This window comes from Odocoileus virginianus, chromosome 1 (genome assembly GCF_023699985.2).
Source record: "Odocoileus virginianus isolate 20LAN1187 ecotype Illinois chromosome 1, Ovbor_1.2, whole genome shotgun sequence".
NCBI lineage: Eukaryota > Metazoa > Chordata > Mammalia > Artiodactyla > Cervidae > Odocoileus > Odocoileus virginianus.
Window position 1 is genome coordinate 87,902,656 of NC_069674.1, and position 26,094 is coordinate 87,928,749.

Below are 26,094 nucleotides of genomic sequence, written 5' to 3' on the forward strand. Positions count from 1 at the left end.
GAAAAGGCAGAGGAACCAGAGATCAAATTGCCAACATCTTTTGGATCACTGAAAAAGCAAGAGAGTTCCAGAAAAACATCTGCTTCTGCTTCATTGACTATGCCAAAGACTTTGACTGTGTGGATCACAATAAACTGTGGAAAGTTCTTAAAGAGGTGGGAATACCAGACCACCTGACCTACCTCTTGAGAAACCTGTATGCAGGTCAGGAAGCAACAGTTAGAACTGGACATGGAACAACAGAGTGGTTCCAGATAGGAAAAGGAGTACGTCAAGGCTGTATATTGTCACCTTGCTTATTTAACTATATGCAGAATACATCATGAGAAACTCTGGGCTGGATGAAGTACAAGCTGGAATCAATATTGCCAGGAGAAATATCAATAACCTCAGATATGCAGATGACACCACCCTTATGGCAGAAAGTGAAGAGGAACTAAAAGCCTCTTGATGAAGGAGGAGAGTGAAAAAGTTGGCTTAAAGCTCAACATTCAGGAAACTAAGATGCTGGCATCTTGTCCCATCACTTCATGGCAAATAGATGGGGAGACAGTGGAAACAGTGTCAGACTTTATTTTTTGGGGCTCCAGAATCACTGGAGATGGTGACTGCAGCCATGAAATTAAAAGACGCTTACTCCTTGGAAGGAATGTTATGATCAACTTAGACAGCATATTAAAAAGCAGAGACATTACTTTGCCAACAAAGGTCCATCTGGTCAAGGCTATGGTTTTCTAGTATTTATGTACAGATGTGAGAATTGGACTATAAAGAAAGCTGAGCACTGAAGAATTGATGCTTTTGATCTGTGGAGGAGGAGACTCTTGAGAATCCCTTGGACTGCAAGGAGATCCAACCAGTCCATCCTAAAGGAGATCAGTCCTGGGTGTTCATTGGAAGGACTGATGTTGAAGCTGAAATTCCAATACTTTGGCTACCTCATGCAAATAGCTGACTCATTTGAAAATACCCTGATGCTGGGAAAGATTGAGGGCAGGAAGAGAAGTGGACGACAGAGGATGAGATGGTTGGTAGTATCACTGAACTGAAAGAGAGGATCTGCTTGAGAGAAGGGGTTCTATCAGATCCCCTTGGGGATTCCTTGTAAATGCAGAAGGATTGACGTCTTGAGCAAAATAACTGTCACTTCCAGTTACTCTCTTCAGATGTTTCTGAAGATCTCTTATTTCTGTTGCTTACATGATGTCCCAGTTATCCACCCACAAAATGTTAAATGCATAGATTTACTGGCTTGGTTGGTCAGTGAGTCAAGAATGTCTCTCTGTAGTTCAGGTCACTGCACTTGGCCCAGAGCCTGCAGCTCCCTCTTAGTTGTTATGAATAGCTGGGATAGGCTTCAGTGTACTAGGGCTTTGTTTCCTGATCTATTTGAAGCCTAAAATTTCATCTCTTTTGTATTTCAGAAAGAATTTCACAACAAGTTTGTATAATTATGGACACAAAAGAAGATGAAGAACATGTAGGTCGTTGTCTTGAAGAAATGCTAAAAACTGAATTAAATGTAAGTATTCAAAGATCTAGTTTGATAAATGATATTAGGTTGCCACATACTTTAATTGTACAAAGATGGCTTCTTTTAGAAGGCATGAAAATGCTTTCAAGCTGATTTTCTTATTTCACTTTAACAAAATTATTTGTTTTTCCTACACTTTTGACTTGACATACAGTCCATTCCTTTCATCTGCTCTCTTCTGGTCTTCCTCCCTAACTTCATCCTCTCAGTTCTATTTCTCCTTTAAAATTTAGAGTCAGTGTAACTTCTTTAGAAAACCCCCCAGCCCTGGTACACTCGGGCCCCTGTGAGCCTGACACTTGTCCTGAGAGCCACAGTGTCTAGTGCATTCTATATACTTAACTAAAATTCACTGAAAACATGAAGAAAATAGATTGAGAGAAAAAAAAGAGACAGATTTGCAAAAGACAGGGTAATTATGGTACTGGAGAGGTGAATGTTTATTTCTTTCTGCCACCTTTTTCTGAACTGGTCAATGTCCAAGTTAACCTCATATTTAATATTAGAGTTAAGGAAATGCGGAAGTAGTAGTGGGTGTGAGGAGGTGTATAGGAATTATGTACTACTTTTACCCCTAAGGACATCCATTATTTTTATGGTCTTGCATTTTGATATGTTTTGCTTGCCAAACTGATTGTATTTAGTTTTCAACAATTTTCTTGTTTTCGTTAAATTGTGTAACTGCCCAGGTTTATGGTCAATATATGATGACTTTTTAACAACATACATAATTCTAGTTGAAAGTAAAAGGAACAAGTTTATTTTATTAGGATAGTTTTATCATGATAACTGTAAAGAGAACAGACTCTGATATCAGGCTGCTGGTGCTCAGATATCTGTTGTATTGCCTAATTTTCTTACCTTAAAGTGAAAATGTTAATGATATCTTCATTGTAAAGTTGTTGGGGCAGTTGAACTTTAAAATTGTATTTTAATGCACTTAGAAAAGCATCTGCCATATCATAAGTTTTCAATGAATAGGAACTAAAATAGACTTAACAATGATGAGTTGAGATGGTGTGACAGTATTAAGTAGTAAATCCTTGTTTTTGTTGAGTCATCAAGTCCTGTTCGACTCTTTGAGACTTTATGGACTACAGCATGCCAGGGCTCCCTGTCCCTCACTATATCCCAGAGTTTGCCCAATTTCATGTTCATTGACTATGTGTCCAAGTAGTAAATACTACTAGTTTCCAAATTTCAATCCTGTATTAAATCCATGGACTGCTAAATACATAGATTCCTGAAATGTGTAAACATTGAGTGAATCATCTGGGATAAGTTCTAGAATGTCAGTTTTTAACAAGCTCCCCTCGGTGGTTTTGATGGCAATCAGTGGTAAATTCTACTGGTGGCATTTGGAGCAACAATCTAAAGCTGAAAAAAACTGGCAGCTATCTCAGCTTTCTCTTGAGTTTGAAGGTTATATACTACATTCTTCTTTTCCATATTACTTCTATCTGTAGACTCTAGGTATTCTACTTCTGTTGCTAGAAATTTTAGCACCTTGTTCTTTGTTTTGTGTCTTGAATTCACTGCTGAGAATCGGTTTCTAGGTTCTGTGCCCTAATTTCATTGCTGTGTCCTGGGGGATATTTAAGTGTAGATAACGTCCCATTGTCAGACCTTCTGAGGCAAGAGTTTGGACACTGGCAACATTTTGCTGAAAATGTCCTCTACTCTTAGATACTTTTGTTCATACTTTACCCAGTCAATGCAAAAACCAGCAGGATGGACCCTGAAAGACTGTGACTGGAACTTTGGCTATCAACCCTTGGTTTAGAAAGGTGGGTGCTAAAAATGGGTTCAACACTCTTGTTGAGCACCCAACTGTTGGATCCTATGTGACTTATCCCTTGATCTTCTCAGTGTTAGATACTACAAAGAGTCCTTTTTGTTAAAAACTGTTGTGGTAGTCTCTTTTTGTTCCTGCTTTTCCTGTATATGGTTGGTAATTATTGACCTAAAAGAGACTGCCATATCTTTCTTCAGCAAAGATAGGTTTCTTTGGGGTAAACACAGAAGTGAAATTTGTGGTCTGCAACCATGACAAGCCACATGCAAGTACCCCCATAGCAAGGGAAGAACAATTTTATAGAAGGGAAAAGGAAGTTGGGAGGGCTAGAGTGAACAGACAGCCCGTGGTTTTCCATTTGCTGAGTCTTCTCCAGGAAGGATGAGTGTTTGTGCTTGTAGAACAAACTGTAGTAGCAGGTTGTGAGAGCTCCCCCTTCTGGTCTCCCAGCTCTGTTCTTACAAGTTTCTGTTTATTCATCTCTTGTCGTTTTGTCTGTTTATTCATCGCTTGTCGTTTTGTTGTTTTAATTTTTATTGGTGTATGGTTGATTTACAATGTTGTGTTTCTGCTGGACAGCAAAGTGGATCAGTTATACATGTATGTATGTCCATTCTTTTTAAGATTCTTTTCTCATATAAGTCATTACAGATTATTGAGTAGAGTTCCCTATGCTATCCAGTAGGTCCTCATTGGTTATCTGTTTTATTTATGGTGGGGCTTCCTGTGTAGCTCAGTCAGTAAAGCATCTGCCTGCAATATGGGAGAGACCTGGGCTCAATTCCTGGGTCAGGAAGTTCCCCTGGAGAAGGAAATAGCAACCCACTCCAGTATTCTTGCCTGGAGAATCCCATGGACAGAGGAGCCTGGCAGGCTACAGTTCATGGGATCGCAAGAGTCGGACACGACTTAGCAATTTTTTTTTTTTAATAGTAGTATGTATAGTCAATTCCAATCTCCCAATTTATCTGTACCCCACTTCCCCCGCTGGTAACCTTGTGTTTGTTTGCTACATCTGTAACTCATTTCTGTTTTGTTAAGATCATTTGTAGCACTTTTCCTTTTAGATTCCACATATGAGTGATGTCATATGATGCTTATCTTTATGTATCTGACTTACTTCACTCAGTGTAACAATCTCTAGGCCCATCCATATCATTGCAAATGGTATTATTTTATTATTTATGGCTGAGTAATATTCTGTTTTCTGTATGTACCACATCTTTTTTATCCATTCTTCCTTCGGTGGACATTTAGGTTTCTCTCCTGTCCTGGCTATTCTATATAGTGCTGCAGTGAACATTGGGGTCCATGTATCTTTTTGAATCATTGTTTAAATAAAGATATGACATGAAATTAGGTACACACACAATAGTGTATAACTGGCGCCGTGTGATTTTTTTTTTCCCGTCACCCTAGCTTCTCAGGTCCTATCATCCTCATTTCCAGTGTCTGTTATTTTCAGTGCTCTTCATCTGTCTACCTGTTGGGTCTCACATGGATATGAGTTGCCATCTTCCTAGCTGTGCTGAAAAGCAAATACTAAGGCTGTTTCTTAACTTCTGGCTGCAGTGTTTTATCTGTCTTTACTTTTGCTCCATTACTCTCAATGCACATATTAAACTTTCATAGGAAGCTCAAAGCTGCTGTCTGCTCTCCTTCAGCTACCTTTTGTTTCATCATTTCTTTACTTTAGTGGATCATGGCTCTTTTATCAGTATCTCTGATTCTCTTGTCCTTCTATTAAGACCTGTTTTGTAAAACCTTGTTCATGTTGTCAATTTAACTTTTCACTCCTCTGAGCATATATTGCATCTTAATATTGCTGGAGAAAATTACGCAGCAGTGCAGATTATTGTCATTTAAAAATTATGGTTTTCATTCTGCAGTGAGCACTGAATATTGTAAAGTAAGTGTACCGTGGTTCCATCATCAGCTCCCTGTTCTCCTCAGTGGATATTTTAAACTTCTTCCTCTCTCCTTAAATGTCTAACCCAGGTTTCTTAATGTCAGCACTATCGGCATTTTGGACTATATATTGTGAGGAACTTTCCTATACCTTGTACAGTTTAGCAGCATACTTGTCTTCTACCCACGAGATGACAGCATTACACCCCTTGATTGTAGCAAACAGAATGTTCCCAGACATGACTAAAGGTTGCCTGGAGAGGGGCAACCCTCAGTCATCCTCCAGTTGAGAATCACTGGTCTAATCCAACCATTAGTACCTCCGCTCTTAGATATGATCTTGCCTCTAGCTTCAGAGTGTAATTACGTACTCAAATATGAGAACATTCTTACCTTCTAAGTGCCAGATCTTTCAAGAACCTTGCTTCTGTAGCCATCTTCTCATTAAAACCATTTCCTCTCCTGAACTTTGATTTTGCTCTTCTCTTTTCCCTTCCCCATTGATACATGTTTCTTCCATTAAAACAAAAACAAAGAAATGGTTATAAATGCAAGGTTACCCTGTAATAATCTTGCATGATTTTAGGATCATTTATCTTCTCGTTCCCCAATCATCACATCCTGGCTTCTATGCCAACCTTCCATGGGAACTGCTCTCAGTGAGGTCCTCAGTCGCAGTTCTATGGGAAATCCATAAGACCTTTATTGACTCTTACCTTATCTATTGTACCCCTTGAGTCTCTTGTATCATACTGTTCTTTGTCCTAGAAGGAATCTTTATCCAGTGGATTCTGTAACATCTTGTCTTTCTTATCAACCTTTTTCATTTTTGGTTTCTTCTTCCAAGTTTCTTTTGCAGGATTCGAGATTCTATTGATGATTTTTAGATTTTTGTACATAGATAAGTGTATTTCTTTAGGAAAAAAGTTGATGGCTTCATGTATCTTTTATTTGCTAGGGACACAAAATATTCTCTAGCTATGAGCTTAATCACTTTCCTGAATGTCAGATCTGTATATTCAGTCAGAGTCCTTTAAATATCGATGATATTTCACATTCACAGATTCTTTTTCCAGCCAGTCCTTCTCCATCTGCTGAGGGTATCAGTTTCTGAAACTGTGTATCATTTACTTAGTTACCTAAACCTTGTGTAAGTATGACTCATTCTCTATCTCACTCCTGAAGCAAATCAAGTTCCAAAGCATTTGAATCCTACCTCTCATTATCCTTCTATGTTCCTTTGCTCTTGATTACCACTGCCACTGCTGTATGCACCATGACTCTTGTCCAGATTATTGTTAACAATCTGTTAACTCCCCACCAGCCTTCAGTGTTATTCTTCTCAGATTTATTCTTTATGGGGCTGTTTGAATGATGATTATAAACTGTTTATCTTATGATATCATCCCCCAGTCAAATCTGTTTCTTGGTTTTCCATTGCTTCTAAAGTAATATGAAAATTCCTTGGTAAGTCTCATAAGATCTCTCACATCTTACTAGTGCTACTAATAAAAATAACAAAAACAGCAATAATAACAGCCAGCAATTTTCAGCACTTATTTTGTGTTAGGTGCCATAGCAAATGCCCTTAACAACCTTTTGAAATGTGTACTGTTATCCTTATTTTCCAGAAGAAAGAACCGGGACATAGAGGGGATGTTTAAATGGTCTCGTTAACATTGCTATGAAGGGGCAGCACAGGTACACGGAGGTGAACTTGGACTCAAGTAACACCAAGGCTATCTTAACTGGTACCCTGGCGGAAGAGCCCTGCACTCAATAACCGTGCCCTCTTCAGGCCAGCTTTCCTTTCTGTAGTTTCTCAAATGCGATAGTACTTTCTGCCTCCTGGCCTTCCCCCATGATGGCATTTTCCCCAGGAAGCTTTTCCTGCTCGTTTTTCTCTGAATTCTGGTTTATGGATCCTTCTCTTTTATTCTTTGGAGGCTCTGCAGCCCCACGTGAGGTCTTCCCAAATCATGATGCAGGCTTGATCAAAGATGGACATCTGTAGAACGTTGAATAGATCAATAAATGAATATATAAAAATGATCATGACTTCTTATTACTAAGCTGAACATTGTCTTACATATTGTATCATGTTTGCTGCATAACAAGTTACCCCAAAGTGTAGTGACCTTAATTAATAAACATTTACTCTCTCACAGTTTCTCTGGGTCAGAAATCTAGGCACAGTTTAGCCAGCTTCCTTTGACTCAAGGTCTTTCATCTGATTTCAGTCAAGCTGTCTGACCTCTGTAGACTGTCCTCTGCAGTTGAATCTGAAGACTTGATGTGGAAGCAGATCTTGCCCTCACACCTACCTGGTTATTAGTGGGTCTCAGTCACTTGCATTTAGGCTTCTCCACAGGGCTGCCTCACCACACGGCACTCAGGATTGAAGGCACAGTGGTTTTGAAATCTAGTCTTAGAAGTGACACTCCATTGCATCTTTCGTATTCTGTTGGTTTGAAGCAAGTCCGTATGTCCAGTCCACACTCTAGAGGAGGGAATCATACAAGATTGTGCATATTGGGAAGTGTGGATATCATTGTGGGTTGTGTATTAGAGACTGATTATCACAAACTTATTATCTCAAAATAAATCTCTTACTAAGTTGCAAAAAAGAAAATGCCCACTAGTATTGCCATCCTCCTTATCTGTGGTCTGTGAGGCAGACTGTATATAGACCTGTGTTTCCTCTGAACATTGGAAATTTGCTTTATTGTATCCAAAATTTCCTCATTTAGACCATTAGCCATCTCAACTATAATTCCCTAGTCAAATAAGTGTAGGTACAATCTATTAATATATGAATCCAGTCCTTAGTACTTCAGTCTACCAGAAATTCTGTATAAAAATTGCAGAGTTGATCAGGAAATGCTGAATAGTTTTGGAATCAATGCCAGACAAGGAGCACTAACTAGCCCAAACTAACAGCCTGAGGACATCCTCTCACCAAGGAATGAGTATAATCTCCTGAATTAAATGTCTGTCCAGTGTAAGCTAGCCTAACAAATTTTCAGATACCAACCAAGAAAAAAATTAAAGACTAATTTGTTCATATTTTTATGATGATCAGTCCATAGTATAGCCCTATAACCTGTTGTATAATCTGATGAAACATACTGAGTATAGACTGAATTTTAGAAGAAATGAGCCTAATGAAGGTATAGCTTGTAAAGTGGAAGTTCACGTGTCTTGTTAACTGACTCAGGCAATCTTGGTTGACCTTGAGAGGAAATGTCATTCCTTTCTGCTCAATCTGCCCTGGCTCCTAAATTTGCCTAAAAACTATTAAACCACACAAGGACTGTATCAGAATGTTTTCTGTTATAAACAGTCGCACTAGTAACAATTATTGAGTGCCCTCCATGTTCCAGAGAGAATAATATGTACCTTAATACTTTAAAATAAACCTATGACCTTCCTTCTCATTTTACAAATAAAAATAGGGAGATCTATGGCTTAATACTTTGTCCTAAGATTATGTAACTCATTGACTATAGGTGCTGCTTGATTCATTGTGATTTCTACTACTGAATATTTTTCTAGGGAAAGATGAAAGAAAAGAATTTTAAAGAATTTTAAAGTTTGACCTAAGGTCAGAAAGAAGTCTCCTTGGGAAAGTAATTAGCAGTTTTCTATCATTTTTCTCTCCCTTTATAAGGGCACATTTACCTTGTAGCATTTTCAGCCCATAACTTACAGATGCAAAATGCCACATATTCTAATATTTTTACCTCCAGAACTTTTGTCTGATTTTGAAAAGAGCATATAAAAAGGGTGAAGTCACACTACTGAAACCCAGGCATCTGTAGGGCAGATACGTGTAGGTGTGGAGCTGCTCAGTACACAATGGGAAGGTTGTTTTATTGGCATGAAAAGAAAGAAAATTTCCTCATGAAACTAAAGGAAGAGATTGAGTGTGCTTATTATAATTATCCATGCTAGACTGTGAGACATACTTCAGTGTATTGAATATCTCAACTCAAATGTAATGATACATGCCAAACACGTGGAAGAGGTAGCTAAAAGGTGAAATAGAGAATTAGCTGAATAGAGAACCCTTCTTCCACCCTCCATTCATGTGCACATTTCACTCTAAGCTAAATTTCAAGTCTTCATTATCAGGCGTGATTTCTTTAAGGAGACTGAAGTATTCCACAGAACCAGGCTACTTCAGAGACAGATCTCCAGAAGGTACATCAGGGCAGTATACAGTAATGGAAGAGACTTCTCTTCCCAACTCTTGTTGAAAAATATTTCATGCTATATACCGTGCTGAGAATAGTAAGGAATTTATAAGTAGGAAAGTTAGTCTTTCATTAGTTCCTTAGTTGATGAATGTCTTTACCAAATATTAAATGCCTATCAAGATTTAATTACTGGGGCCAGGGCTGGGGTGGGAAGGAGGCTCAAGAAAGTGGTGATATATGTGTACTCATAGCTGCCTGATGCTGTTGTGCAGCAGAAACTAACACAGCCTTGTAAAGCAATTATCCTCCAATTAAAAATAAAAAAAATGAAAAAAAGAGATTAGGCACTGGATTTAGGCAGTTGAACTAAGCAAGTATAGTTCTCTGTTCTCAGGGGGCATACTGTACAGTTGGGGATAAAACAGTAAACAAATACACAAACAATGTTTAGTTACAAATTGTGATAACTATGCTAAGGAAAAACTAAACTGTCCTTATGTAAAGGAGCCCTGGACAGTGATTTAAATTGCGAGTAGGGAGCAGTAAATGAGAGTCTCTTGGCAGATGCGGCATTCGTTTAAGGCTAGACTGGTAATGGGGCTTCCCTGGTGGCTCAGATGATAAGTTTAGAATCTGCCTTTAAGAGAGACCTGGGAGATCTGGATTGGGACGATCCCCTGGAGACGGAGTCTCAAAGAGTCAGACATGACTGAGCGACTAACACGCAGACTGTGATAAGCAGGAGTTAGCTATTTAAAGAGAAATACAGAAGGGACAATGTGTGAAAACCCTCAAAGAGTTCTGTTCGGGGGCTCTGAAATAAGACTTGTTTGACTGGAATGGAGGTGGGCTGGTGGGCGGTGAGGGCAGGAGACTAGGCTGGGTCTAAATGCGGTCTTGTAGGTTTTGTTAGATTACTGTGACTGCTACCAACTCCACTGCTATGTGTGACCCCTACCATTGCTTATATTTTGTGCTAAAAGCGAAATGAAGTGGTGGAAGACTTCAGCTGAAAATGCTATGATCCAGTTTAACTAGATTGTTGACTGTTGCTCCTTTAAAGTAAAATTCTATAGAAAAAGGAAGCATTTAATGTTTTTATACATCACAGTACCCCTAAAATCACAAGTGTCTTCAACTCAATTTTTGTTGCTATAATAAAAAGAAAAGCAACTCCCTAAGAATGCTGATCTATAATCTGAACAAACAAGGACCATAGGGGTTTTTTGTGTTTTGCTTATCCACCCCTACCTGTTTCCTGGAGCATATAATTTAATTATTGTTTAATGTAACCACAAATGACAAACAGGATGTAACTGAAAATCATTTGTTTTCCTGGGTGAAAGGCATGCTTTGGTTTTATTGAGGCTGGGGTACTTAGTTTATTTTTCCTAATGCCTTCAAGGTTTTGTCCAGTGTATGGATCTGTGCCTTTTTTTATAGATCTAACTGAATTCATGTATTACATAGTAGCCAAACAAACATCCAAAATAGCAAATGAAGTAAGAAGAAAAGCAGAAATTAAAGAAATAGAACAAACTCAGTTATCTTAGCGTTTTAAGACCTGTTCAAAAATAGGGCTGAAAGTGAAAAGTGTTGTCACTCAGTCATGTTCGACTCTGTGACCCTGTGGATTGTAGCCGGCCAGGCTCCCCTGTCCATGGGATTCTCCAGGCAAGAACACTGGGGTGGTCGTCATGCACATCTCCAGGGGATCTTCCCAACCCAGGGATCAAATTCAGGTCTTCCAGGTCTCTCTTGAAGGCAGATCCTTTACCGTCTGAGCCAGCAGGGAAGCCTCACAGGTTATTTCTTGCTTATTTTAACACATAACGTAGTTTTAAATAATGTTTAAAATAGCGATTTTTCGTTTTGTTGAAGCTGAACGCTGTACAGTGTAATAGTGGAATAACATTGTGAACACCATTTCTTGGACCTCTGACTCTGAACAATGCCAACACCGTTAATTCAGTTAGAGTATGTGGTTTTGGTATATGTTCAAGACTATAGAAATTAGCTGAAGGCCATCCAACAAAATCCATTTAGTTTGTTTGGGACATTAGCCAGATTTTCTGATCAGTTTTCCAGAGGTAGAAAGGTCCAAAGTTACAGGACCACCTAGTTGCTTGGGATGGTATTAATTATGTTCATGCTCTATTTAATAAAATTAGCAGTTTATAATTATATGGATTGTCAAAGTTTTAGAATATGGTTATTAATGAGAGAGTTAGGATAATCATCCCTAAATGCCACTTTCTCTACTTTTTCTTTGTGTACTTAACATGTCTTCACCTTTTGTCTCTGTGTATATTTTTGAAACATAGGGACATATTGAAACATTACTTTTCCTAAAGAAACCAGATGGTTAATTTGTAAAAATGGTAATCCTTGTCTGCTTAGTAATGAAGTCATTGCACACAAGTTCTAGTTATGTTATGCTAAGTTGAAAACAAACAAGTTGAGAGAATAGCCATTAGTCTAACTTTGGGTATATATTTGTAAAAATCAAGTTTCCTCGTATAATCAGGAAATTGATTTTACACACATAGTAAATATGTTTGGAGAGAAAATTTTTATAAAAAGCTGAAGAAAATTGCTCTTTGGCATGTAGATTATAGTTTCCAACCCTCAACTGTTGATTTTCATGAATATGTATACACTAATTTTGGCTCAGATGGTAAAGCATCTGCCTACAATGTGGGAGACCCAGGTTCGATCCCTGGGTTGAGAAGATCTGTTGGAGAAGGAAATGGCAACCCACTCCAGTACTCCTGCCTGGAAAATCCCATGGACGGAGGAGCGCTGTAGGCCACAGTCCATGGGGTAACAAAGAGTCAGACACGACTGAGCGACTTCACTCACTTCACTAATTTTTTTATGCTATTTAAACTGAGATAGAATTTTAAAGCTTAGTCACTGATTTCATTTTATTTTATTGATTTCTTTTTGGTTCTGAATAGAGGATAAGTAATATTTTTAATTAATTATTTTATACTTATTAATGTTTCCCAGGATAATTGAGTTTGGCGAAGTGTTTAACTATCTGCATGAAGCATGACTAAGTAACACCATAAAGTAGGTTATTCTGTTGTTCTGATAGCTTTAAGTATATAGAAGCTCTGAGGTTTGTGTTAGGGAAACTGAACCAAGTATACTCCTTTGAACTTGTGGTCAGAATAAATTATCCATGGTATTTTGGTGCCTGAGAACTTGTTTTCAAAGACTTATACATAGTTGTCTGCTTAGGTTAAAAATCTCTCTTTCTTCTTCGCTCAGTGCCTATTCACTGCAAGTGAGTCAAAGTCTGTACATTTTAACCTGTTATTTCAGACTTTTCACAGTTGGTGCTGAATCTTTCGGGCTTCACTGGTGACTCACTGGTAGAGAATCCACTTCCCAATGCAGGAGACACGGGTTCAGTCCCTGGGTCGGAAATATCCCCTGGAGGAAGAAATGGCAACCCATTCCAGTATCCTTGCCTGGAAAATCCCATAGACAGAGGAGCCTTTGAACCATGGGGTTGCAGAGTTGGACATGACTGAACATGCATACACGTGTGTAAGTCAGTCCCAAACTCCTCCCCCTCTTCCTCTTGGTAGCCGTAAGATTGTGTTCTGCATCTGTGACCCTACTTCCATTTTGTAGATGAGTTTATTTGTATACTTTTTTTTTTTTAGATTCCACATATAAGTGATATCACATAAATCTTATCTAATCATTTTGAACACACTTGTTATATTTGTGGTGTGTTATTTTAAACACTTGTCTGATAAAATGCATTTTTTAAAGCACAATTTTAATATTCTCTTGTTTCCAAGTAACTCTACTTAAGTCTTCAAGTTGTTAGAATATTATTTCTTTTAATGTCAGCTACTGATTGACGATCAAAAGCCAGAACTCTCCATCTAACCCAGGATATTGCAGTTGCTGTGTTATTAAAATTTTGGTACAGATAATTCTTTGTTCTGGGGGCTGGCCTCTGTGTGCTTGTAGAATATGTAATAGCTCCCTGTCTTAGGCTTCCCTGGTGGCTCAGTGATTAAAAAAAAAAAATCCACCTGCCAATGCAGGGTATGCAGGTTCGATCCCTGGGTCAGGAAGATCCCCTGGAGAAGGGGATGGCTACCCACTCCAGCATTCTGGCCTGGGAAATCCCCTGGGCAGAGGAGACTGGTGGGCTAGAGTCCACAGGGTCTCAGAGAGTTGGGCACGACTGAGCACAAGTGTCCTCTGCCAACTGGCACAGGTATTACTTTCCCATCCCACTTCTGACAGCTGACAGTGTCTCCTGATACTGCTGCGCTGCCTCTGAGGACAGCTCCCCGCATTTAAGAGCTGCTAATGTAAACTGTTTTGTTTCCTGCACTCAGATTTTATAATTACTTGGGGATAAAGCCATATATGTGGTAGCTCAGATGGTAAAGCATCTTGCTTACAATGCAGGAGACCTGGGTTCGATCCCTGGGTCGGGAAGAAACTCTGGAGAAGGAAATGGCAACCCACTCCAGTGCTCTTGCCTGGAAAATCAATGGATGGAGAAGCCTAGTAGGGTACAGTCCATGTGGTCGCAAAGAGTCGGACACGACTGAGCGACTGACTTCACTTTCACTTTTTATATATAATTTCTAATGAATGCATAGCTAATATAATAAATTGTAACGTTTAGACTATTTAAATCATTTACAAAACTGGAAACAGTGTTTTGTGTGGATTCTAATAATTTCAAATTAAAGACAGTTCGACTAGAACATAATTGTACATACTTAATTAGTGGATGGTTATATGGAAACTAGATTCTAATGTTACTCTATATATATCTGAGCAGTGTCTGTGTTACTTAGAGTCAAAATTTTATAAGTACAATTTTGATTATGCTGTAAATTTGGTATGGATTTGAGGGAAAATACAGTTGAAATAATGAATTCTTTCATTTTTGTCACTTAGTTTGCATACTGATAGATTTAATAAAACACATAGGTAACTTATTTTATGATGCTTAAGAAAGGCAATACCTTCAGTAGACTCAAGGTTAAGGTTACTCTCCGTTGGTTAGATGAAGGCACATTCCTCGGTGAATTTATCTACTGAGAATGAGACAGGACTTTCAGATTATATAACCGCTCATTTCTTCAATGTGATCCATGAAGCAGTTTTAGCAACATTGCCTGATAGCTTGTTAGGAATGCAGATTCTTAGCTCCCATTCCACATCTGCTGCTAAGTCGCGACAGTTGTGTCCAGCTCTGTGTGACCCCATAGACTGCAGCTCACCAAGCTCCCTTGTCCCTGGGATTCTCCAGGTAAGAACACTGGAGTGGGTTGCCATTTCCTTCTCCAATGCATGAAAGGAATCAAAATCTGTGTTTTTAATGAGATTCCCAGGGTTTCTTATGTAGATCAAACTTGGAGAAGCACAGGTCTTAACTTTATTTTGGTTAATTTTATTTTCCCAGCGTGATCTCCTTGAGGATAGAAACTGTCTGGCCTGTTGCTATGGTTTCAACGTGCAGTCTAGCATCTGGCTCAGAGTTCTTAATAAATACTTATTGGTTGAATGAATGAAACTCTAACCTATGCTAATCCAATAGATAGGAGGGTACCCCACTTTTTTGTGACTTGAACAAAATTTTAAATTAGGACAGATTAGAGTTGTTATGTCAGCTTGCCAATTCTCAGCTTGCAAATGTTTCGTACATTACTAAGAAACGTTAAGTGAAGTGAAAGTCTGTCAGTCGTGTCAGACTCTTTGCGACCCCATGGGCTATGGAACCCATGCGACCTCATGGAATTCTCCAGGCCAGAATACTGAAGTGGGTAGCTTTTCCCTTCTCCAGGGGATCTTCCCAACCCAGGGATCAAACCCAGGTCTCCCACGTTGCAGGCAGATTCTTTACCAGCTGAGCCACAAGGGAAGCCTAAGAAATGTAGGGTGGTCATATTATCGTGCATACTTTTTTAAACATACCATCCCTTATCACATACAAAATGGATCATATTTATAAAATATGCCTGCCAAATATGATTTATGTGAACTAGTGCCTACATACAACAAATTTTCCTATTAGTTATATATAGTGTACTGTTCTGTACTAAAACTCAGTGGAAAGATAAGCTTGAGCAGATTTGGTAACTTTGCCATTCGCCTGGATCCTTTCTAGCTTTGGATGTATAATCTGAATGATGAAATGGGAGTCTTGAATTCTTTGTGATAGTCCTCAGGTTTGTTAGGATTAGGACCTGTATCTTCAATTCCACAATTCTTAGGACCTGTATCTTCAGTTCCACAGTTCTTGTGGTTTTGCATCAGAAAATAACTGACCTCCAGGGCAGTTTTAGCAGTGAGACACAGGGTCATGTAAAGGAACACGTTCATTAAGGTGGTGCTGTGACCTAAATCACATCCCTTACGACTATACAGTGGAAGTGGGAAATAGAGTCACGGGATTGGATCTGATAGACAGAGTGCCTGAAGAACTTTGGACGGAGGTTTGTGACATTGTACAGGAGGCAGTGATCAAGACCATCCCCAAGAAAAAGAAATGTAAAAAGGCAAAATGGTTGTCTGAGGAGGCCTTACAAATAGCTGTGAAAAGAAGAAGAGCTAAAGACAAAGGAGAAAAGGAAAGATATACCCATGTAAATGCAGAGTTCCAAAGAATAGCAAAGGAGAGATAAGAAAGCCTTCTTCAGTGATCAGTGCAAACAAATAGAGGAAAACAATAGAATGGGAAAGACTAGAGATCTCTTCAAAAAAATGATAGATACCAAGGAAACATTCCATGCAAAGATGGGCTCGATAAAGGACAGAAATGGTATGGACCTAACAGAAGCAGAAGATATTAAGAAGAGGTGGCAAGAATACACAGAAGAACTATAGAAAAAAGATCTTCACAACCCAGACAATCACAATGGTGTGATCACTCACCTAGAGCCAGACATTCTGGAATGTGAAGTCAAGTCGGCCTTAGGAAGCATCACTGTGAACAAAGATAGTAGAGGTGATGGGATTCCAGTTGAGCTATTTCAAATCCTAGAAGATGATACTGTGAAAGTGCTGCACTCAATATGCCAGCAAATTGGGAAAACTCAGCAATGGCCACAGGACTGGAAAAGGTGAGTTTTCATTCCAATCCCAAAGAAAGGCAATGCCAAAGAATGTTCAAACTACCACACAACTGCACTGATCTCACATGCTAGCAAAGTAATTCTCAAAATTGTCCAAGCCAGTCATCAACGGTACATGAACCATGAACTTCCAAATGTTCAAGCTGGATTTAGAAAAGGCAGAGGAATCAGAGATCAAATTGCCAACATCTGCTGGATCACTAAAAAAGCAAGAGGGTTCCAGAAAAACATCTACTTCTGTTTAATTGACTATGCCAAAGCCTTTGACTGTGTGGATCACAACAAACTAGAAAATTCTTAAAGAGATGGGAATACCAGACCACCTTACCTGCCTCCTGAGAAATCTGTATGCAGGTCAGGAAGCAACAGTTAGAACTGGACATGGAACAACAGACTGGTTCCAAATCAGGAAAGGAGTATGTCAAGATGTATTGTCACCCTGCTTATTTAACTTATATGCGGAGTACCTCATGGGAAACGCTGGGCTGAATGAAGCACAAGCTGGAATCAAGATTGCTGGGAGAAATCAATAACCTCGATATGCAGATGACACCACCTGTATGGCAGAAAGTGAAGAGGAACTAAAGAGCCTCTTGATGAAAGTGAAAGAGGGTGCAAATTTTGGCTTAAAACTCAACATTCAGAAAACTAAGATACTAGCATCTGGTCCCATCACCTCATGGCAAATAGATGGGGAGACAGTGAAAACAGCGGCAGACTTAATTTTTTTGGATTCCAAAATCACTGCAGATGGTGTCTGCAGCCATGAAATTAAAAGACACTTGCTCCTTGGAAGAAAAGCTATGACCAACTTAGCATATTAAAAAGCAGAGACATTACTTTGCCAACCAAGGTCCATCTAGTCAAAGCTGTGGGTTTTCCAGTAGTCATGTATGGATGTGAGAGTTGGACTATAAAGAAAGCTGAGTGCCGAAGAATTGATGGTTTTGAACTGTGGTGTTGGAGGAGACTCTTGAGAATCCTTTGGACTGCAAGGAGATCCAACCAGTCCATCCTAAATGAAATCAGTCCTGAATATTCAGTGGAAGGACTGATGCTGAAGCTCAAACTCCAGTGCCACCTGATGAGAACGGACTCATTTGTAAAGACCCTGATGCTGGGAAAGATTGAAGGTGCGAGGGGAAGGGGACGACAGAGGATGGGATGGTTGGATGGCATCCCTTACTCAGTGGACATGAGTTTGAGTAAACTCCCGGAGTTGATGATGGACAGGGAGGCCTGGTGTGCTGCAGTCTCTGGGGTCACAAAGAGTTGGACATGACTGAGTGACTGAACTGAACCATGCATTCAATCCCCAAAACATATTCATCTTGTATAATTGAAACTTTGTACCCTTTGACTGACATCTCCCCCATTTCCCCATTTCCCCTACCCACTGGCCAGGCCAGCACAGGATTGTAAATTATTAATGTATTGTCTCCATTGTGAAAAGTGCATATGTCTCTGATTCCCTTGTGTGTGTGTGTGTGTGTGTGTGTGTGTGTTGCTTAGTCGTTCCGACTCTTTGCAACCCCATAGACTGTAGCCCACCAGGCCCCTCTGTCCATGGGATTTTCCAGGCAAGAACACTGGAGTGGGTTGCCTTTTCCTTCTCCAAAAGGAACTATAGCAAGAAAGAAAGTGAAGTCACTCAGTTGTGTCCAACTCTTTGCGACCCTGTGGACTATAGCCTACCAGGCTTCCCCATCCATGGAGTTTTCCAGGCAAGAGTACTGGAGTGGGTTGCCATTTCCTTCTCCACTGATTCCCTTGTATATACCCACATTAGTGCCCTTATTTGAATGGGAGGGAGGTGAGAAATTGATGGATTCAGATTAAGAAATGATCCAGCTAATATAGTCTATAAGAAGAGGCTGGCTTTCAGAAACACATTTTTGAACCTCTGACTCATGGGACCTGAAACCAAAGCCTTTCATCCTTAGTTAAGTCTTAACTATTCTTGAAATGGAAAACGTTTTTTGGCAGCCCAGCTTCCTTCCTAAGATCCCTACTTTAAATAGTATTTTGAATATGCAGATGTTTCCATTTTGTTAGTAGTAAATATTTTTGAAATTCTTATTTTTTTATGATGTAAGGGAAATATTTCATGGTGGTTTTTGCGGGGGAGGGGGGAGTGGGGATATGCTTTTAAAATTTTACTGAACACATTGGAAGGTTGTTTTAAATTTTGTTTAAATGTTCTTTGAACCAAAATATTTACAGAACAAGGAGTTCTAGCCAGCAGATTGTTCCATTTGTTGTGTTTGAATGTGGAAACATTAGGAATGACAGTTTAAGATGATGCCATAGAACATTTTCATAAACAACCTAATAGCATTGTCTAAGGCTGTCTTTGTTTATTAAAGGTGTCAGAGTCTCCTCTGCTATATTTAGGTAAAATCTAAGTTTCTTTACTCAAGCATGGAAAATATTGTTTGTTTTCTGTTCAGGAGGAAAGCAGTATGACCAAATAAAATAATTAAACTTCACTGGAAACAATTATTTTAAGAGTCTCAGTTTCAAGATGGAAAAAAGTGTAGTTGGGTTTTCATTTTTTTTTTTTTAGGTGGGTTAAAAAAATGAAGGTCTGGAAAAGTGGGCAAATCCCTCAATTCTCCGTGGTACTTCAGCTGAGGCGGGGAATACTATTAGTGCCTATCATTCTATCATTTTAAAACTCATCAGTTTGTAAAAATAGTAATTAATAAGCTCTACAATGCATACTGAAAATCACAAAACACACAAATCTGATCTTAAAAACCTGGAAGAAACCTCAAGACTCTCCTACCACTCAAAATATTTTCACTCCTTTTGGTTCTGTAGAAAAACTCAGTAAAAATCTGAATTCAAGAAGGTTAAAAATTCAAAAGACAGTATTGCAAGAATTTAATGGATTGAGAACTGTGGAGACAATTAGAACATCAATGTAATAGAAATAATTAGTGCATTAGGCAGAATATAGCAAAGGTCAGTTATTATCACAGGGAAACGAGATAATAGTGTATTCAAAGTAAAAATTAAATGATAAATAATAGAGAATAGATGTGATAATGATAAAAGCATCCAATATATGGACCATATTTATGTAATATGTCAAGTAGACAAATGATATTATTTGGAAAGTTAGAAAAAAATTTCCTTGAAATGCCTAACTCGTTCTGTTAAATGTAAAGGGTATATTTTCAGAAAAAAAACTGAGGAATAGCAATTGACAATTTAAATATGGTCTGATTCTAATTAAGATTTTGAACTTCTTCATAAAGAATTCTTCAGGTAGGTACCTAGGGGCAAAAATAAAAAACAAAACTTATAGAAAGGAGGATACTCTGCCAGACCTCTTACACCTTCACAGAACTTACCATTCAAATACATACAATGAATCATTGTCTGTAAACTTTGGAGGGAATGAAAGTGGAATCCAAGAATATTACTACCAGCCAAGTTGTCATTTAATTAGATAACAGGAAAAAAATTTCATAGGTAACTTCTGTGTCTGTTTTCTATTAGAACTATTGAAGTTGAAATCCAACCCCCAGAAATGGTGAATAGAGAGTGAATAAATGACATACAGACTTTATTTATTTTTTTTTTCATTTATTTTTATTAGTTGGAGGCTAATTACTTTACAATATTGTAGTGGGTTTTGTCATACATTGACATGAATCAGCCATGGATTTATGACATACGGACTTTAAAAAGCATCAGGACAGTGCTCTGTGTTTGAATATATTTGTGCAGAAACTACAAATCTCTGAGGTTAAGTGTGAACTGAACTTTTTTTCCCAGATAAGCTCTTCTTCCAGAATAGAAGGAAACACTCAATGAATGTAAAAATTTTGAGGCTTGTATTAAAAAACAAACAAAAAACTACTTGCAACTGAAGTCCATCAAATAGAGAAGTGAATTAATTTGAATTTATAAATGGAGATATTTTATTTAAAGCAGTTGCCTTGAGCATAGATATATTATGTCAACTTGTGTGAATTATGGCTATAGAATAGGCTATGAATCTAATAAGCCTTGTCAGGATAAAAGTATGATTGACCAGAACTAGGCTGTGGGCAGAATTACAGTATGCTATTTCTTTCTCTATCCTAGAAGGAAATCAATTAACACTGACTTACACATGAAGTGTGTTGTCATTGAAAGTCCAGTGTCCTCACCTGGTTCATGACATGTTAATGTTTAGGAAAAGTTCCCTGGAGGTGAAGAATAATTTGAAGTTTAGCAGGTTTATTATATTTAAGGGTTTTTTTTTTTTTTGCTAACACTAAAGAATTTTTAAATGACATGCATATGATTCTGTTTTTTTTTTTTTCTGTTCTTTTGTCCTTTTGTCCTAGCAGCTTGCTGCATATATTATTAATAGATGACTGTTGAAATGATACTTATCCAATGCTCAGGGTAACTATTTCTAGGTAGTGTTATTTTTGGATTTTTTATTATTTTTACCTGTTAAAAAACTTCCATGTAGTTGGTTTTAAGAACATAACCTTTTTTTTTCTTCTTTTTTGGAAAAATACAAATTTTAAAAACCTATTTGTTGAGTATGTGCTAGTGGTTACAGACGTGTTTCTGTCCTCAGGGACTCCATTCCCTGTTCTCAAGGATTTGCCAGTTTTAATACTTGAAAAGCTAAACTGGAATACCCTTCATGTTCTTGTCCTAGATCTTATTTTATGTATCTCCAAAAGAAAAAAATTTTTTAAGTAAGTTATTTTTTTTGAGTTCAGAATTCACTCTATTTGCTGAAGTTAAGATACATGGTTGCCTTATTTCATTATCTGTCAAGTCAGAAACTAGGCAGGATCTGAGGATTAAACTCATTTTGTGTGCAAACACACATGTCGATGTTGTAAATATTGGCAAAAGATGTGAAACTCCAGTCAGTGAAAAGAGTTTGCTAGGACCATAGCAGTAAGCAGAATGACAGGGCAGCACTGATTTTCTGAACTGCAATTTCTCCAGGGAAATGTCAGTAGAGATGGATGTTGTTAGGCAGTGGAGCACGTTAAAAAGGAATCTTCTTATTGAGAAGCACTGCTGTTATACTGGGACTGCTGGCAAACCAGCCCATCCTCCTCTTGCAAGAGAGACGTCTGTATTACTCTAGAATGCCAAGCAGATCTTCTCTATAGAGAGAGATGTCTATACTTTCTAGAATGCAAGCAAATTTGCTTCAAGGTTTTGCCTGTTTTTGAAAGTCTGCCTGCTATATGAACATCCTTGAAAAGCCAGTTTGGTGTATACTAGTTATTTGTGCCTTTAAAAATGTTTGGATACAGGAGAGACCCGTGAAAAATAATCTCCCTGTAATATCTAGAAGATGAAACTTCTTGAACAAACCCAGTGTTACACAGTGCAAGCTATTTTCTTCTCTATTTTACCATGGCAGTATTTTGTTTTTGTCTTTTTTTAAAATTAATGTTGTCTCTGAAATATCTACTCAAGAACTTTAAACAAAAATAAAATTTTTGAAATTTATGAGCCAAGTAATTTCTATAGCATAGCCAAGACCTCGAACCTTTTCTTCTCTTTCTCAAATACCTTGTCAAAATTAGGTAGAATTAAAGCTGAGTTCTACTGAAGAGGCAATGATTTTTGAGCTACAGAGTTTCAGGTTTTATTACGGAACAAGCATTGTATTTTAGACTTATTATTTCCTTCATTCAACTAACTTTGTGTTTCTTTTATTAATCTTTTTCTGGTTCCTTTAGGTGCAAAGTTAGATTGTTTATTTGAGGTTGTTCTTGCTTTTTGAAGTAGGCCTGCATTACTATAAGCGTCTCTCCTAAAACCACTTTCACCGTATCCCTTGGACTTTGGAATGTTGTCTTTCTATTTTCATTTGTTTTAGATTATTTTTTGATTTCTTCTTTGATTTTTTTCATTGACCCATTGATTGATTAGTTCCTTTTGGTTTACGCTTCACATTTTGTGGTTTCCCGCCCACCCCAGTTTTATTCTTATAATTGGTTTATAGTTTTATGCTGTTTGAGTCAGAAAAGAATTGGTTTTTAATTTTTTGAGACCTGTTTTATGATCTAATATGTGATCTATCCTGGAAAATGTTCCATGTGTACTTAAAAAGAATGTGTATTCTGCTGTTTGGGTGGTTGAAGGTCCATACATATCTATTTAAGTTTATATGGTCTATTGTGTCTTTAAGACCAATATTTCCTTACTGATATTCTCTCTGATCTAAATGTCAGTGTAAGTGGAGTGTTAAAGTCTATTATCATATTATTGTTTATATCTTCCTGTATATGTGTTAATATTTGCTTTATGTACTTAGGTGCCCCTTTGTTGGGTGCATAGATATTTACAATTTTATATTCTCTTGCTGGATTGATTCCTTTATCTTTATATAATGACCTTCTTTGTCTCTTGTTACATTTTTTGTTTTAAAAAATGTACATTTTGTTACATATTTTGTTTGAGATGCATATTGCTACTTTGTGTGTGTCTGTGTGTGTCTTTAGATATGAAATGAGTCACTTGAAGGTGACTTATAGGTAAGTGTTGTTTTTTTTTAATGCTTTCAGCCACCCTGTCTTTTGATTGTAGCATTTAGTCCCTTTAGATTGAAATGAGTATTGATTAGGTCTATAATTACTGTCATTTTGTTGTTTTCTGATTGGGCTTGTAGTTCTTTATCTCTTTCTTCTCTCGTTCTTTTTTTTATTTTTTTCCTCTTGTTCTTTTCCCTTGTCGTTTGATGACGCTGTTTAGTGTTATGTTTGGATTCCTTTCTCTTTATTTTTTGTGTATCAGCCAGAGATTTTTGGCTTCTGTTACCGTGGTGGTTTATTTAGGTGGTTTAGTTGCTAAGTCGGGTCTGACTCTTGTGACTCCATGCACTATAGCCCACCAGGCATCCCCTTCCATGGGACTTCCCAGGCAAGAATGTTGGAATGGGTTGCCATTTCTTTTTCCAGGGGATCTTCCTGACCCAGGGGTTGAGCCTGGGTCTTTGCATTGCAGGTTGATTCCTTACTGACTGAGCCGCCAGGGAAGCCTCTGAGGTTCGTGGTGGCTGCCGTGAAATTCATATATGACAAACTACATATGTAGTAGTCGATTTTAAGCTGATGGTGGCTTAAGTCCAAGTTCATTCCAAAAGCACAGCATTTTATTCTTACCCATGTTTTATGTTTTTGATGTCATATTTTATCATCTTTTTACTTTGAGTATCACTTAAATATTTTAGATACAGATGATTTTACTACTTTTGTTTTTTAATCTTCATATTAGCTGTATAGGTGGTTGATCTACTACCTTTTCTATATGTTTGCCTCATAGTGTGTTTTTCCTTCATAAATTTCTGGTTTCTAGCTATGGCATTTTACATTTAAAGAATTCCCTTTAACATTTCCTATAAGGCCAGTTTTGTGGTGACAGACTGTTTTAGCTTTTGCTTGTAGAAAACTCTATCTCTCTTTCAATTTTGAATCATAATCTTGTCAAGTAGAGTATTCCTGGTTGTAAGTTTTCCCCTTTCTATAATTTGAATATATCATGTTAGTTGCTTCTGGGGCTATACATTTCAGCTGAAAAAAATAGCTGCTAGTCTTATGAAGCTTCTCTTGTATATAACTAACTGTTTTTCTCTTGCTGATTTTCAGACTCTCTACCTTTGAATTTTGTCATTTTAATTATAACGTGTCTTGGTATACATCTCTTTGGATTCATTTTGTTTGGTACTTTCTATACTTCCTGGACATGGATGTCTGTTTTCTTCCCCAGAGTGAGGAAGTTTTCAGACATTGTTTTCTCAAGCCAAATGTGATGGCAGCTCCCTGGTGCAGACCCCTCTGCCCCAGGCTGGGAATCCAGCGTGGGGCTCAGACTCCAAGCTCCTCAGGGGGGCCGTCATGTTTGCAGTATTCCTCTTGCATATGGAGTGAAGCACCAGGATGGGGTTCTGACTAGACTGCCCCTCTTCCTGTCCCCTCCTGGCTTGATGCAGCCTTTTCTTCACATCCTTGGTTGTAGAAAGTCTGTTCTGCTACTGTTCAAGTCGTTTTCAGAGACAATTATTCTACATGTAGCTGTAGTTTTGGTCTTTCATGGGAGGGGTGAGCTCAGGGTCTTCCTATTCTGACCCTCAGAAGACGCCCACTTATGATACAGTCTTTTGTTGCTTTCCCTGTTTATAGTCATCCCATATTTAGTGAAATCTCTTCTTTGTAACTGTAGTATTTAACATGCTTCCAGAATCCTTTAACAAATCTCATCTAACCAACGTTTAAATTTTATTCAGTTGTTTTCTGCAGTATATTTTTATATTAAAAAAAGCCAGACTATTTACCGAGTCCTGAATATATCTTGAGCTTTTTCTACCTCTTTTTATCTAAAACAATTTCCCATATCCTTTTTTGCTACAATAATATTAACTATTTATGGACTATTTCAAATGCTCTTTTTTTTTAGCCTCAGAAACTTAAGCCCAGTTTATTTTGGTTTTATATATGGTCCTTGGCTTTATATGCCTATAGAAGTTTTGTGTTCATAAAGTTGTTTATCTTCATGTTTGGTTTTCTGTATAGTTTGTAAACTCTTTTTTCCCGTGTGTTCTTTCTCCTAGCATGTAAAAGTCATATCTGGCCAAGATCTTCAGCAAATCATCTTAGAGCAATGCTACAGTTTTGTTTGTGTGAATGTAAGTAGTAAATACAAGTGATTGAAATTACTTGAGAATTTGTGTGAATGTAATGTGGAAGAGTACTTAGTTTTCTTGATTCTTAAGTATTTGAATTTAAGATTTTGATAGGTGAGTGGTATTACTCAATATTTATTTCAAAATGTTATTTTTGTCTTTTTAGATAGGGAAATAGCATTTTCTTACAATCTAGTTCCCATAATGAGAAGAGAGTGATATTTCTTTAGACAGTATTTTCAAGTTTCTGATAAAAATTAGACAGAAAGACAGGTTTGAATTAATGAATTCTTTAAATTTAAATAGTTATAATCTTATGGGTATCAACATTGTTTGAAAATTTAAAATTAAGCTTGATAGATATTTTGAATGTTTAAATATTTAAAAGCTCTCCATTTTTCTCCGTGAATTAACTCTTAAGTCATTTAGCTTCTTTTCACTTTCTTTTATTTTTCTGGTCTTTCAGGTTATGACCTCTGATTTTGAAGAAACCCAGAGGTTACTGAATATGCTGGAAGAAAGTAATCTTTCCATTTTATATCCTGTTGTGGTTATTTCAGTAAGTGAATTAACTCACTTTTCAAACTTATGCTTTTATTCTTTGAAATTGAACTTTTCTTTTAAACAAAATTTCATCCAATTGAAGAAATCCAGCTAAACCTAAAGAAGAAGTTCTTCTTAGTGGATTCCTGAATATGCTTTCTTGCTCTGACTTCTCTAACTGCAGGTACTTAGAATTTCAATTATTTGGTTGAACTGGCATGTTTGAAAAACAGTTTAATTCAACCTAGCAAAAACTTGATGTCTTTCCCATCATTTGAATTGCAGAGTTTATTGCTAAGTTGACCAGTTGTTTGGATACTGTGAAGGAGCTT

General features: G+C 37.6%; 1 protein-coding gene across 3 annotated transcripts in view; it reads left to right on the forward strand.

Annotated features, from left to right (window-relative positions):
• Positions 1-26,094, forward strand: part of CRPPA (CDP-L-ribitol pyrophosphorylase A) — a 336,123-nt gene that overhangs the window by 153,065 nt on the left and 156,964 nt on the right. For 2 of the 3 annotated variants that reach the window (XM_070470642.1, XM_070470639.1), the window contains exons 6-8: positions 1,425-1,522; positions 25,148-25,222; positions 25,686-25,778. In XM_070470642.1, coding sequence (XP_070326743.1) covers positions 1,425-1,522; positions 25,148-25,222; positions 25,686-25,778 — 266 coding nt within the window. The remainder of the gene's footprint in view (positions 1-1,424; positions 1,523-25,147; positions 25,223-25,685; positions 25,779-26,094) is intronic. The other variant, XM_070470646.1, reaches the window with a different exon arrangement.